At 38.0% G+C, this 14,866-nt stretch overlaps 1 protein-coding gene across 2 annotated transcripts; it reads right to left on the reverse strand.

The window, feature by feature from the left end:
• Positions 1-756: 756 nt before the first annotated feature.
• Positions 757-9,680, reverse strand: btbd3b (BTB (POZ) domain containing 3b). 2 transcript variants are annotated; one of them, XM_043255062.1, is made up of 5 exons: positions 9,296-9,680; positions 8,801-9,053; positions 7,684-7,774; positions 5,458-5,576; positions 757-3,906 (listed from the first exon to the last, which is right to left on the reverse strand). In XM_043255062.1, exons 2-5 carry the CDS (start codon positions 8,935-8,937, stop codon positions 2,874-2,876), a joined length of 1,380 nt encoding a protein of 459 aa, XP_043110997.1. In that variant the 5' UTR covers positions 8,938-9,053; positions 9,296-9,680; the 3' UTR covers positions 757-2,873. The 2 variants fall into 2 exon arrangements, with proteins under 2 accessions (XP_043110997.1, XP_043110996.1); XM_043255061.1 differs by having other exon boundaries at positions 8,801-9,123.
• Between the last annotated feature and the right edge of the window lie 5,186 nt (positions 9,681-14,866).

The following is a 14,866-nucleotide window of genomic DNA, read 5'->3' on the forward strand; positions in this document are numbered from 1 at the left end:
TTTAAAAAAAATTTACTTACCCTCAGGCCATCCAAGATGTAGATGAAGTTGTTTCTTCTTTTAAAATAGCATTCATCAAATAGCTGATAAAAATGTGTTTTTCTATTTTTTTAAAAATAGACAAACAGCTGATAAAGAAATTAAAATAATCCGCAGGTAATCAACATGACTCCAGTCAAACAATTAAGAACTTGATAAGTGAAAAGCTGCATGTTTGTTTTTTATGTATTGTTTTTTAAATAGTTGCTTCCAGCTAATGAGTCATTTATCCATAATACTGCTTTATCCAGTAAAACTGGACGAGTACTTTTTTTAATTTTTTTTAGCAAATTTATATTTTGGGAGAACTACTCATTTAAATTTCTCCAATATGATGTTATTATTTTTCTCAGCATTCTTGCTATATTGCTATACATCTGACTTTCTCTGATTCTGGCATCTTACATTGTAACCATCTACTTGCTACTGATGGCCTGTATGTGTTATTTATGCTGTATAGAAGTATTGTATGTTTCTAGCACTTATGTAAAGCTTTTTTTCATGCCCTTTTTGTAACTATTTCTGATGCTTTATCATATTATGATCTATTTCTGCAACCATATATAATGGATAAAACCTTTATCATGCAGACTGCTGAAAAAGCAAGACATGCAGTTTAGAATATATATTTTGATCATGTAAACATGTTTGATAAAAAAAGCACATCTAAAAAGTAGTAGTTTGCTATAAAAAAATAAATACAAGTAGAATTCGCTCTTAATGTCATAATAGAACTGCTTGTTCAGTTTATTTGCATGTTCAACTATCATACACATTCATAAGTCTTTCTGTACTGTAACACACAAACATATGCTTTATACACATTCACAGAAGTGTTCATCATAAACACACAGCAAGCTCCATCAATGACCTCTTCTAAGTAGTGCACAAAGATTAAAGTAGCTCATGTGATGAAAATAGACATTAACAAAATCGCAACACACAAAACTCCATAAAAGAACACATTTTAGTTGATTTGAATGGAATAAAATTGCTGCTCAAGCACATCTTAAAGTGCACCTTGTTGGTGATCTGTATAACCCTACTGTTTTGATTTGAGTACAGTGCTGATTCACAGACCAAATACCACAGACCAAATTCACAGACCTGTCATGCTCACTATGTAAAAATGGAAGGGGGAAAAAAAAGAAAGCTGTAATATTAGATTGTGTCAGGTAAATGCGACTGGTCATTCCTTGATCAGTTAAAAGAGCAATTATTTGTTTTCTGCTCATCGCTATTATGTCTGTCACTTAAAGTTCAGCAGGGAATAGAATTAGCATTCTGCTTCCTTGCTGCTTTTGACACATTAATGAAAATAAGAGGGGAAAAACAACAATTCTGGTAATTACAGCCCAATGCAATCCAAATAAAATGCTTGAACTATCTTGTCTTTACAAATACGTGATAAAATGTTAGTTGACAACATCCCATTTAGTAGCGTGAAGACGGGTTTGTTGGGTGACAGCTAATTATGCTGCTAATTAGGCATGAACACAACACTTATAGAGGTGGAAATGATGACACAATATCCCAAAACGTTACATTGTGTGATAGTTTTGTGTGTGATTATGTAACCTGTTATTTCAGCTTTTAGCGGTAGTTCAGTTAGTTTCTTAGTGCACTTTATTTAACTTGCATGAAAAGAGACTTAAAACATATTGGTTCGTGGTGAACTGTTAAGTCATGTTTCACAGAAGACATTTTATTTAATAAGAAATATTTAGAATGTTCATTTTGCTGAATATAATACAACATGAAGCACTGTACATTGGAATCCACTGACCTCAGTCAGGTCATATTAATCTCCTGAAAATGAAAACAGTTAAGGATTGATGTACAGCTGTGTCATGTATAATTATTTAAATATAACCCATACCAGAGTAGCCCATACATTTGTCCCTCACAGCATTGTTTTCATTTACGAAACATTAAATATGACTCCTGTCTCTTGACTAATGTTACCGTAGGGTCGAAGACTCTGAATGGAAAGTGTTTATTTTAGTGCAAACTCTACATATGTTTATGCTAAAAACATATAGTTTATACCTGTCATTATGGCTGATACAAAGAAAGGATGTTTCTAAATCTAAATGGTTATTCTAAACAATATGTGTCTAAGATAATCTGTGCTTGAAAATGACATTTAATCAAAAGAATTAGTTATGATGACAGTAACTTTGGTGTTAGGTATCTTGATTGCCTTGAATCGTGAAGTGAAGAAATACTGAAGTTAGTCTGTTATCATGAGTTTGTATATTTTGTTGACTATTGCTACAATATACATGTGCAAGCGTTCACTAACATGGCATATAGTCATTGTAAACAGTAAATATAGCCATGGAGTGATAATATTTATATAATTATGTATATATTTATAATTTAGTTCACACATTTAAATATATACTGTACAATGCACAATGTCCCTTCTCAAAATTAAATTAATCAAAAGTCTTTCAAATCAATTAAGATAAAAAGCAACAAAAACCAGGCTGTGGCACCCAACTAGGAGCATATACAACAACTTACATCCCACTGAAATGAGATTTCCTTTTGTAAACAGGTGCAGCTTTATGCAGAGCACAAAGTAAAATATTTAATTCACTTTTAAGACAAGGAGGAAATACAGTGTAACTGTTCACGCTTTGACAGCCGCCGAAAAACTACTAAGAGCTCAAAACAAGGCCCTTGTAATGCCTGTTATGTCTCGGTTTGTCTCTGGCAGCATTGGAGAAGTTGAATTCCGCCATGTAATACAAAAACATATATTGTCTGTAATGTAAAGCTATTTCACACTGGCAAGGAGGACAGTTTTTTGTTTTCCCAAGAGAAACTTAGGCATAGAAAATGAGCTCGGGAATTTGGCCTCCTTGTACTCCTGTGCCGTTGGTACTGTCTGAAGAGCACTGAAACTGAAAGGTCACCTTCCCACACTGGACTTCCGTCATACCCTCTTGTCCGAAATAACTCAATTCATTTCCATCCAGAACCACACTTGCCGTATAGAAAGTGTCAGGCTCGATCTGAACCGGATACTCAAACCAAACTGGGAAGGTGTTGCTGGATCCATCAGAAAAGTACTTGCTAAGATTGGTTCCCAGAACGACTCCTTGCCGTTTGAGCTCGATCTTGGCCGTATACTCGGCAGATCCACAGCTTGAACCATAGAGCCCGAAACCCGCGATAAACACTCGTTTATCTACAGCAAACTGAATGCTGTCACAGCGTCCACGATAACGCCATTGGTTGCTGCGGTAGGCGCATGACTGGAAGCGATGGCACTTCTGTGGCGTCAATCCCTTACGAGGTTGGCAGGCAAACTGCAGCTCAGGTTTCTTAGCCGCTGTGTACCACAGGAAAATGTCATTGGTCTCGTTTAGAGTTAACACTCCTGATTGCGCAGCACCGTTTGCAAAATCATCAAGACCCATGGTCGGTATACGGATCAGGTAGACGGCTTGGCCCAATACCTTGCGTTTGTTGTCAATACTTGTGTTCATCTCCCTTCGCTGACATTCAGCCTCTGCCCAGCTTAGCGCTGCCTCGAACACTACAATCTCCTTAGCGTTCAAAGTCTCCCGTCTGAGAATGCTCTCCAAGGTCTGAGCGTCAATGTCACAAAAGCCCTCGGATTTAAGTGCCAACTCAGCTTGAGCGTCAATGACTTCCCAGCAGCGTTGCGTTAGGTCTGGCTCTTCAAACAGACAGCTTTGAGATAGAAGAATACACGCATTCTTTGCGCTCAAACTTGTTTCCAAGAAGTTGACACAAGCCCGAGCCAGGTGCGGGACTATGTACTTTTTGGCTGCGTATAATGTTGCCAGTACGGTGTCAGCACTCAAGTCAATTTCATCACAGTAAATGTACCTAAAAAACAGAAAAGAAACAAGCTTAGATATGTCATACATTATCTGCCGTAGTCATTCAAAATGGATGTAGTCCAGTTGCATCGTAGTCTGCTATTACTGGCCCAGCAAGAAGCTATTATTTTATGTGCTACCAGCATGAACCACAATGTGTTTTGGTCAGTGGAGATACTATCTTTTGCAACACCTCTTATAACAAACAGCACTATTGTGACAATAACCATACCTTTGTGAAATAGAAATGAACTTGGCTTTGATTGTGTCCTTCAGAACAGGCTGAACTGAAGTGAATATGATGCACTGCACAGATCTACTACAAATCTAACACAATGTCCTGTAACGCAATCTGGACTAGAAGTCATATCCTATATAGAAGCAGCATAATGGGCACAATGTTCAATAGATGTGTTCTGTAAACAGAAACAACATGTATAAATTTACCCTTCTTTAGGAGAGTGGGGGAGGAAGGATGAAAGACTTAGAAGGAGAGAGAACAAAAATTTCTCTCGAGTGAGAGATGAGCCAGCCAAAGAGGAGAGAGAGTGGAGAACACAGAAGGACTCTCAAGAGAGATGGGTAAGCATGAGTTAAGATCTATCAGATCTTCTGTCATGGTCTTAAGCCCTCTGAAAGGCGGACAAGCTAAGCTCACTTCATTATTTATTTTCTTCTTGTTTAAGCTAGAATTCTATTCAACATTTAACATCTAGTGCCATTAGTGTTCAGAGTTCCCCCTGATACATATAAAAGAAGACTTTGGGAATGAGCCACAGCAATTCTGGAGACACAGCACCAACTCACTTTGGGACATTTTTTTGACTCCAGTGAGTGGCTTTAAAAGCATGTTTGGTTTTATCTGAAATAGATAAATGTGAAATCTGGCAACGTTTTACTATGATGGTTGTTGTAGTTCACAATGGCAGTTCAGAAATGAAATGTCCAATGATTAACACTAAAAGGATAGTGCTTTTTTATGTTTGAGCAATGCACAACCTACACAGAACCTAACCAATGCTAACCATGCTAGCAAACGTAAACATGTCATTTTAGTTTATTTCGAGTGAATTGTGTTTGATTAAGAAATAAAGTTTTTGTTTTATAAGTGGTAAAACTTTTTAGTGAATTTTACCCATCAAGTTATGTTGGTGATTTTTTTTTATACCTAAATTATCTGAATTGAGTACTCTATTCAAAATGACATTTAAGTCAAATGAAACTATTTGATATCTTCAGTGTATTCAAATGAAGCTAATTGCATAGCCGATTTCAATCAGAAAAGACTTCTTCCAAAGGCCATATCGCTTTTAATGGTCTTGAACCGTTGGCTGTAAAGAAATTACATGTCGATGTAGTCAATTAACCCTCTGGAAGAAGTCCAAAGAGGGGTACTTAGATCAGAGAGAACAATTTTCTTCACTTCTGCGCTTAATTGAAAACAATAATAACTAAATAATCTGTACAGAAAGGTAATAATGGTTTAACCAGGCAGATGAGAAACGAGTCAGCCAGCACAGACCTGACAGGCAAGGTACAATTACATAAGGAGACTTACTTCAGCATAGCCAGAAAGGCTGGAGGTTCTACATCAGGGATACGGATCTCCTCTTTGTCTTCTGCCAACTCTCCATAAAACATGGCATGGAAAACCGAGCTTCCCACAGCAAGGACATACTAATGAGGGAAAATAAATAATAAATAAATGTTACATGTCTTGTTTTGTCAGTTATCATAAGGGTCGACAGAATCAATCACTCAATTTTAAATAATTTACACATCAACACTGAGTTTCAAACAAAAATCAGTCCAAACCTATAAAATCAGCTGTATACTGAAGGCCACATATAGATGGAAAAGGTTTAAATGCCTTCAGCTATTCACTACTTTTCCAAAGTGACCTATTTTTATGACCTGACACTAAAGTGGTTTTATGTCTTTCCTCGCTTTAACAAAAAAACCTCTGTGATTATTCTCCTCACACTTATCAAAAGAACTTTCCAGGTGGCAGGTGATGGTTTCATGTAATCACCTCTAAATTACATACAACCCATACAATGACACATTCTTTCTTATAAACCTGGATCAGAAAAGCACAGCTAGCGATCTTTAATTCCTCAGAAGTTGCCCTTCAGGTTTTCTTTCTTCTGAGTCAATTGCATTGTAAAGGTAACGCTTGGCTGTTTTAAATTTCAGCTTGATCCCATTCCCCTGGAGTCATTTGAGCGTGAAGCACACACAAAATTTCACCCACAAAGACTGATGCTTAATTATGACTGTAATTTCCCCTTGGGTTTACAAGACACGTGAGTGCCATTCATGTGAATGGCATTTGCTTTTCCCTCCGAAGCAAAGAGGGTTTCACAATGATGTGAAAGTGGCTCCTAGAGCTAAAAGTTATCTCGCTGATGCTAATGGGTGCACGTAGCTAATGATGAAATCTGAGGCCAACACAGCATTGCAGATGCATTATATAACAGGAGCAGAAGTGAATATTTACAATTCATTTTAACATTACTCTCACACATGCATCTTTTCCATTTACCAAACTTAGCTTTACTTTACTTTTTAGCCTTTTAAGTAAAGGTGTGTTATTCTCCTTCAGGATCCCTGATATGAAAAGCCTATAACAAATATATTATAACTAAGAGGAACATCAAATAAATGGCGAGAGTAATTTTGCAAAGCGCTCCTCTTCAAGTAAGCCTATCCTAGAAGCAAACATAACCTTCTCAAATAAAAATGATAATGCATATCTGAACGCCAGCCAAATGGACATCATAAAAAAGGTGCTCTGTAATAACTCTTCATGGCCCATTGCAATATTGGCTGTGGCCATGCAGCAAAGCAATACAATGCCCTTGCCTAAGTGTGCTTTATAAGGCATCGCATATCAGTTGAACACAGCTTTCAATTCTGCCCTCTTAAACGGATAAAAGATGAGTCATGCCTGAATTGTAGGCACCAGATTAGCCCTGTCTTTTTAAATAAAGTCTGAGAGGGAAAGAAGAACTGGTTTAAATCAGGGTTGGTGCAGTTAAAATTGGCCTGAGGTTAAAAAAAAAATAATAATGTCAAATGTAATAATGCCACTCCCCATAAAAATTTTACGACAAAGGCTATTGGAAAGCTGCTAGTTTCGAAGGTCACAGTGGAAGACCTAATGATTTTTACTTGGTAAAGATCAGCTAATCAGGGGTTTCAAACTTATGGAGAATTTTTAATTCAGTTCAATGAATGCATTTGCATAGTGATATGTCAAACTTTTTTTTGCCTCTCAGTATGAAAAAAGCCATTCTCAATCTCAATACTACTGTTAAATTAAAATGTATTTCTCAAAAATTTCCATGGAAATTTGAAAACCAGATAGATGACTAAATATGTAAGAAATATTACAAGATGGTTCAAATGGATTTTTGTGTCAAAGTCGAATGATGTTTCATTTTACCAATTAGGCAGTTTATTGAAAAAATATTTTTTTTCACATATTCATTAATGCTTTTGAAAAACTTTGACCACAGACTCATCATCATTATTTAATATAGCACAAATCTAGCATGAAAATAAGTAAAAAAAAAAAAAAAAGAAAAAAAAAAAAAAGACAGACGTCTTCCCACTGCCTTTTGCCTGATTTTCATTAATAATTGAGGAGTGTCTCAGAAAGACACATGGCCGGCTAGACTGAAAACAAGAAAAAGAATTTATCTGTCATTAGCAACAGCAGTGAAGCACATGACTTATCGTTCTCTGTTACTGCTGGATAGTGCAGATCAAGAGGTCCTACCTTGTGTCCCGGAAGCCTCTGAGTTCCTCCGGACTGACCAACAACAAAGTGAACATCAGCCATCAGTTCATTATTGAACATCACAGCATTTCTGCAGACAAGATTGAGAAGAATAATTAAGACAAAAAAACGGAGAAACAATTCTACTTGGTTGTATAAAAGATGTGTTTTTTATGTATACAAGAAGTTATCATAGAACTTTAAATAAAGAAAAGATACATATAACTCAGAAAAAAAACAGTAATTCAATAGAATTCTTTAATTTAGTTGTACTGCATTTACAAAATGGTTACATAAGTCTTTCTCAGGAAAATCCCTGGCCCCTGTCAATGGAAGTCTACAATGGCATCTTCCTCATGTATTTTTGGGGTCCAGGCCACATAGGAGCAGTAGGTAAACAAGGAACGCTGTTCTAGAGTGAACACAAAGCCAGGTCAGGGAGCGCACATTTGTTTTGGCCAGCATGGGGCTTTCCCATGACTACAAAGTAAATATTACCCTTTGACAGAGAGCAAAGCCATGCATATAAAACAAAACCTGTTCCTTTTTTTGCCTCTTCTGGGACAATGCATACAGGGCGGAACAGAGAGACTACACAAATGAACAATTTAACTTTTCAGAACATTTTCAGTCTCAGAGTTAAATAACGCTTCAGCAATGACATCCAGTGTCCAAACCTGAACCTGCTTGAGAAGAAAAAATTGACTTTGACTGTGTTCACATTTTCTTCCAAATATTTATTGAGTTCTCTGAATCTACTAGTTAAAATGCTCTAGTTTAATAAAGTACTTTTAAAACAATTAATACATTTATTATTGATAATAAATTATTTCAGAAACATAACAATTCGATTTTTTAAGCACAGCAGCATGAGCTCCAAATGTTATCCAGCATAATCTGAAAGTTGTCACAAATGTGCTCATTTCATTAGAAATCAGTTAGAAAAAGTGCAGAATATTTCTTCAATGAAATGTTCAAAAAATGTCTAATTTTCAGATTTAAATGGGACTTTTGGACTCCACTGCATCAGCTATCACAGCATAAATGCTGTTTGTCTGCAAACTTCTGACCGTACCACTCTTGTCTCCCTCTTTGAATACATCTGAAGTTGACCTACCTCTCCCGGATCGTGGAGTAAAGACCCTGCCAGTTGCAACATTGGATGGTGTTGTTGTTGTTCAAGTTCTGCTGCTGGTACTGCTGTACGGTGGTGGCCGATACCGGCTTCTTAGTGGGAAAGATCTCCGCTGCCATCTTCTTCTTCTTCTTGGTTTTCAAGGTGATGATCTCATAACACACTGGGGGCAGCTTGGACGAGCTGCTGGGACTCCCCTTTTTGGAGCCTTTACTGGACTTGCTCTTAACTGATTCTGGAAGCATCAACAAGAACGTCAGACATTTCATGTTCCTTCCCTTGGCATCCACCATGAGTGTGTTCACCTGCAGAGCAGTGGAAAAGCATGCAGAGAAGATGTTGGGAAGGAAAGGAAGGATCTGAGAGAGGTGACGACTTGTGGAGGGGGTGAGAAGCCCCCAAAAGCAGAGCAATTAACTGAAACACAGAAGAAAAAAGGAAACGAAAGAAGAAAAAAAATCCACTCCTAATCTTCACCTTCTGAGAGCAAACTGTCTGAGAATAAAATCTCCTTCTTCCACCAGAAGATTAAAGTCAATACGGCGGCTGACTTTTCTGTCCTTTGCTTCTAGTTTGATCCGCTGCTGGACAGCAGAGATGAGTCTCCATAACTGTGCTGCGAGATAAACGTCCCTCTTTGAATGTCTTCTCTCTCTCCTTCAGTATCTGTGACAGTCCCAGATTTAATGCTCCTGCAGTGGTTCAGAAGCAGCTAGTCCACGCTGTGTGTGTGTCTCTCTCTCTCCTCCTGACACTCCTGACATACACACACATCAACACACATACACAGAGCTCTGCAGGATTCGTTTGCTGTGGACCTGCGCTCTGACGTGTGTTTTGCTGACTGTGGGGGCTGAATGGACGGATGGAGCGGAGAGAGTAACCCCCTACCGATGGAAGCCAGACATCCCCCACAGCCCAACCAATGAGCACTCTCGAGAGCCGTGATTGGCTGCAGCTACCATGCGCAGCACCTACTAGAATATGCTAAGACCTCTTTGATTAAAGTGCCAGCCCCTTTCCCCTTAGAATGATGCATTCTGATCTTCAGTGTCTATCTAAGCAGCCTATTGTTTATTAATATTTATAACATAATAGACATCATGAAATATAAAGAATACGAAGGAAATAGCAACTCATGTGAAAGCAGAATGCTGTATTTCAACTATTTAGTTCATCTAGTTAAATATCACCCTTTTAAAAGAGTATAGTTTAAATTATTTAACAATATGGTGATTTTTTTAATAGTTGTACTAGAAAATACGTACACATTTAGATTATAATAATTACTTAAAAGTATACATTACAATAGTATATGCAGTTCTATATTCACCCTCAAACATTGTTATTTCTAAAGCACAGTGTTTTGCAGCCCATTCTTCCTGTCACAGATTACATGAAAGTTTAAATCTCCTGATGTGGGGCTCAGCACAGAATACAGCCTGTCTTCACCTGTGAAGAGCATTTTCGTTTTAAGTCCCAGCTACTACCATACACATAACCCTACATGTCATGTTTAATGCATGTAGCACAGAGCTTGGCTATAGACATCTTTCCTGCTCTCACTGAATTACATTGCCAGGCCTTTTGTTCCGCGGCCGAGAAACACATTACAGAAATCAAGGAACCGAACACATTTCTGTAAAAGTACATAAATCTGATGAGATTGCCTAAAGTAGGGTCTGAATTTGTACAAACTCCTATCAGTAGAAAATCCTATCTATATCCTCTCTATCTCTATCAGGTTGACCATATCTATCTATCTATCTGTCTATCTATCTATCTATATATATATATATATGTATATTATCTTTTTATCTATCCTGCTGAAAATGCATTAATTGATTGAAAAACAGAAAGTGTTAAATCTGGCACCCGTCTTGACATTGTAGATTCTGAAGAGGTCCCTCTGCTTTGGACAATTATTGTTCTCTGCATCTGCTGGCCACCAGGGATGTTGCCCTGGAAACGGTGTTCACAGGATGGTCGGGAAAGCCAGAGAGAAGGTGAGATTTAAGAGAAACTGGCAAAATGAGATTTTCTTTTCATGATACGTCTGATCTGGATCTGAGCTTTGCCCCTGCTGAAAATAAAGCTTAAATCAGATTTAAGGTGGACTAGAAGCTCCCACCCGGCCAAGATGGTGCTCAACTGGTTTAGAAGGCTGGTCAGCTTGTCTCTCAGTGTCTGACCAATTAACAGGTTTTGGGACAAGCTTGATGAGCTACAGTAAAACCTGTGCTGATCTAAACGTTACTCCTTGTTTATTTATTTTTAAATAAAAAATTATTTAAGTTGCTACTATATGAACAAGTAACTGCTGTCTATCACCTTATATATTTTAGTATAATACTGATGCAAATATAAAAATGGCATTGTCCATATCACTGTGCCTTATCACAGCTTATAATAGTGCACAAGTTTCAATGTCAAATCTTTGTATGTCATATTAAACAACATCAGCTTTAATACATGAGTGGAACTGTATCATTGGAATCTCCCGCAGACCTCAAAACAAACAGGTGGAAAACAGTGACTACATCTATATTTAACTCTTTAAATGACACTCTTGAGCAGCTCACAAATGATGCAGTGGCACAGTTGTCCAGTATGGTTCTGTACACACAGTGAAGGTTCACAGAAAAAATGTGGTTGTGAGTCCTGAAAATATACGATTGTGAATTCTGCAGCTGCATTAATGTTGCATTCATCTATTTATTTTAAATTAATATTGATTTTAATAGCTGCTCACAGCTGGAAGGATATAGGATTAAGGTATAGCTCGTTAAAATTGGGTGGGTGTATAATTTTATCCTTCAGATAAAAATTTTTAAAATATGTCATTCCTCTGTGACATTATAATTATATCTTCTGATCCAAGATTTTTCAAACTGAAACATGTTGATCGCCACATTTCATGTCTCCATAGAATTCCAAGTTAAAATGGGCTGTGGCTAGGAGGGATACATCTTTCCATTATGAGGCAGACGAGACTTCAATGTTCAGGGTTTCTTAATTATTAAATCTTTATAGTTACAGTTATTGTTCTTGGTGTGAACAGCCCTTACTTTGTCTGCTGTTTATCGTAAATGAGATGAGGCAAAGCCTAAAAACTTTATTCTTTTTAAAGCATCCATTAGTAAAACAGAATATAAACTTGTTGCACTAATGTTTAGAGCTGATACTTGTAATGAGACTCATAATGAATCCATCTTATAATGATATACAGACGCTTGTTCATCTCAAAAGCTGTGCTGTTTGTGTAATTGTTCAGTCTCTCGACGGTTTCATGCAGTGTAGTGGTTGCACATTTCGCTAAGGGCTTGCTAGCCTCATTAACACTTTGCAAGCACAACAAATTGCATTTCCCATTTTTTCACCACACATGGCGTGAAATAACAATGGCAAAACAATGTTTTACGTAATCATGGTAATGAGATTCTCATCTTTCACAAAGTAATTTCGACAGAACTGACAAGCTATGCGATTTCATAAATGCTAATAAGTCACACATCCAGCAAAGACACACTTCTGTGACTCTTTCTGCACGACTGAGGAAAAGAAACTCCGCCAATGTGCGTGGAAATGTGTGACCTCTCTGTCTCTCACAACAGCCAGAGAAGACGAGATGAGCCGGACCTCCGAGGCGACTCGGACAGATCTCCATTCTGTGGGGACACCTGCTGGGAGTCTTGGCTTAGAGGAAGTGGAGCAGAGCTGAGAGACAGCCGTAAAGGTTGGCACGAAGAGGCAGGCAGGCAGGCACTGGATCCGGCAGGCTGGCTGCTGTCCCCCCTCCCCTCCCTTTCCTCCCCCATTAAAACGGCCAAGAGCACCTGACAGGTGGAAAGAGGGGAGGAAGCCATGGCTTTGGACCAGCGACAGGGCTCACGCTGCTGTCCAAACAGGAGACTTGCTGGGTAGAGTGATCTGAGAGGATTTGAGGCAGAAGGGGGTTGGTGGATAGAGGGAGTCGGCGGTCTGTTTGTGCCCACGTGTGTGGCGCAGCTCTGGACCAGTCAAGCCAGATAACAAGCGTCCACCTCCCCATGCTTTGGTCAGATATGGGCACAAGGACAAGTGTTATGATTACTGCTATCTTACCTGGGCAGCTGCAAGTTTTGCTCTGGAAGTCCTTTTGCCATCCAAACAGTAAATTACAGACTTACAATAAAGTGGAGCAAGGTGACCCGAGGTGAAGATATCTTCAAGGAAACAGCAATCACTGAGTAATTTTCTTAAATAACAGGGTTTCTTAAAACTCTCTGATCTGTCCAGTGTGAGAAACAGAGAGGTCTCACTTTATGTGGCACTGAAAGCAAGTGTTTGTTCTGCGTGGATGACCTGGTTCTGCTGTCCCTCGCAGACGGATGGCAGCAGAGCCAGTCCGCGCTAGAGCAGTAGAGTGGACATCAACAGTCAATCTGGACAAAACCTGTCCAGTACTCCAAAAGAGAGCCAGGTCATGAAGCAACAGATGCTAGTGTATCCCTGAAGACAAACAGTACTACACAAAGCCTCCAATATGATAACCATTTTTAATACTTACAACCCTTAACACATAAACAACCGTGTTAGACTTCAGCTAAACAATAAATTAAACATTCAAGTATGCATGGACATGCAAGTCTAGACTAATGAATGAGAACAAACCCAAAAAACAATTAAAGTAACAGGGTTCTTATCAATGGTAAAATAACAGTATATCTATAACAAGATGGAGAGTTGGAACCCCAACTGCTGTGTGTGTGTGTGTGTGTACGTACTTTGGTTTAAAGTCACCATACTTGGCCACAAGTCACTTCACTTTAAAAAGACTAAATGCAACATTGAGCTACAAATTAAAGTACATTTGTGGGTAATAATTTTGGCTCCATGCCTGTATACCACTAAAATCAATAACTTTAGCCTATATTGTAGGTACAAAAGCTATCACTTTTCAGAAGGTACATGATTGTACCACAAGGGTCCATTTTGGTACCTTAAACATACATATTAGTACTTAAAGTTTTCTTATTTTAATCTAATAGTTAGAAAAGTGTACCTTTTGAAAAAGTACCTCCCCAACGACAGCTTTTGTACCTTTATTTCTGACAGTGTAAAATTAAAAATAAATGAATTCAAAACATTCAACAGAATCAAACCAGTGTCAATCTAGTGTCAAATTCATGTTCAGAATTGTAAAAATATTATTTGCAAACATGCTGTAACATTGAGGTCACGCTGAAGTGGTTCAAATCATTTCGGCAGGGTAGAAGTGGGACTAAAAATGAAAATGACCTGTACAATCATTGTCATCACCTCAATCAAACTTATCTAAATTTCATTAAATATAAAGCCCTCATTTTTTTAATCAAATCTCCCCAATCACATCAGCTAAACACACTAGTACTTCCATATAATGAGAAAAAAATTAACCAAACATCACTTATACTGACCTCAATTACTGCATAAAAAATAAATAAACAAAATCAGACATGAACAAATATGTACTGAACAGCTCACCAGAATACTCAATTCTGATTGGTTAAATAATTTTACATAAATACAGTAACCTGTGTATTTGATAGTCACCCATGGCAACCAAATTTCAACACTACATGTCTTCACTGTCTCTCCTAATACAAATTTTATCTCAAATCCCAAAACTCCTTAAACAACACTCAGTGACAACAAGTTGTATTTAAACTCATCCATTTCTCTGTTGCTTATATAATTCAGTTTAAAAATAGTCATGTTAATTAACTGAACAGATCTTTGAACTTTGAAAGAAGGACAATGACACAATGTGAGAGACCTTTGATTCATGTCTGGGCTAGATTGTGTCTTTTTACTGTTACATGCTGTGGGCCAGTAGGTTGTACATCGATAGGACCACTGATAGGACCAATTATGGTGCATGAGCGAGTCTGCTGTGTGTAGGTGTGTGTGAGCGAGCATCTCTGCCGAGGGTGTGTGTGTGTGTGTAGCTGTGTGTGGGAGGGGAGGTGATTCTGCCATCTGGTCAAGGCCAGCAGCAAAAATATCTAAATTCGCTGGTTTCTCGCT

This window comes from Puntigrus tetrazona, chromosome 13 (genome assembly GCF_018831695.1).
Source record: "Puntigrus tetrazona isolate hp1 chromosome 13, ASM1883169v1, whole genome shotgun sequence".
In the NCBI taxonomy this organism is placed as follows: Eukaryota; Metazoa; Chordata; class Actinopteri; order Cypriniformes; family Cyprinidae; genus Puntigrus; species Puntigrus tetrazona.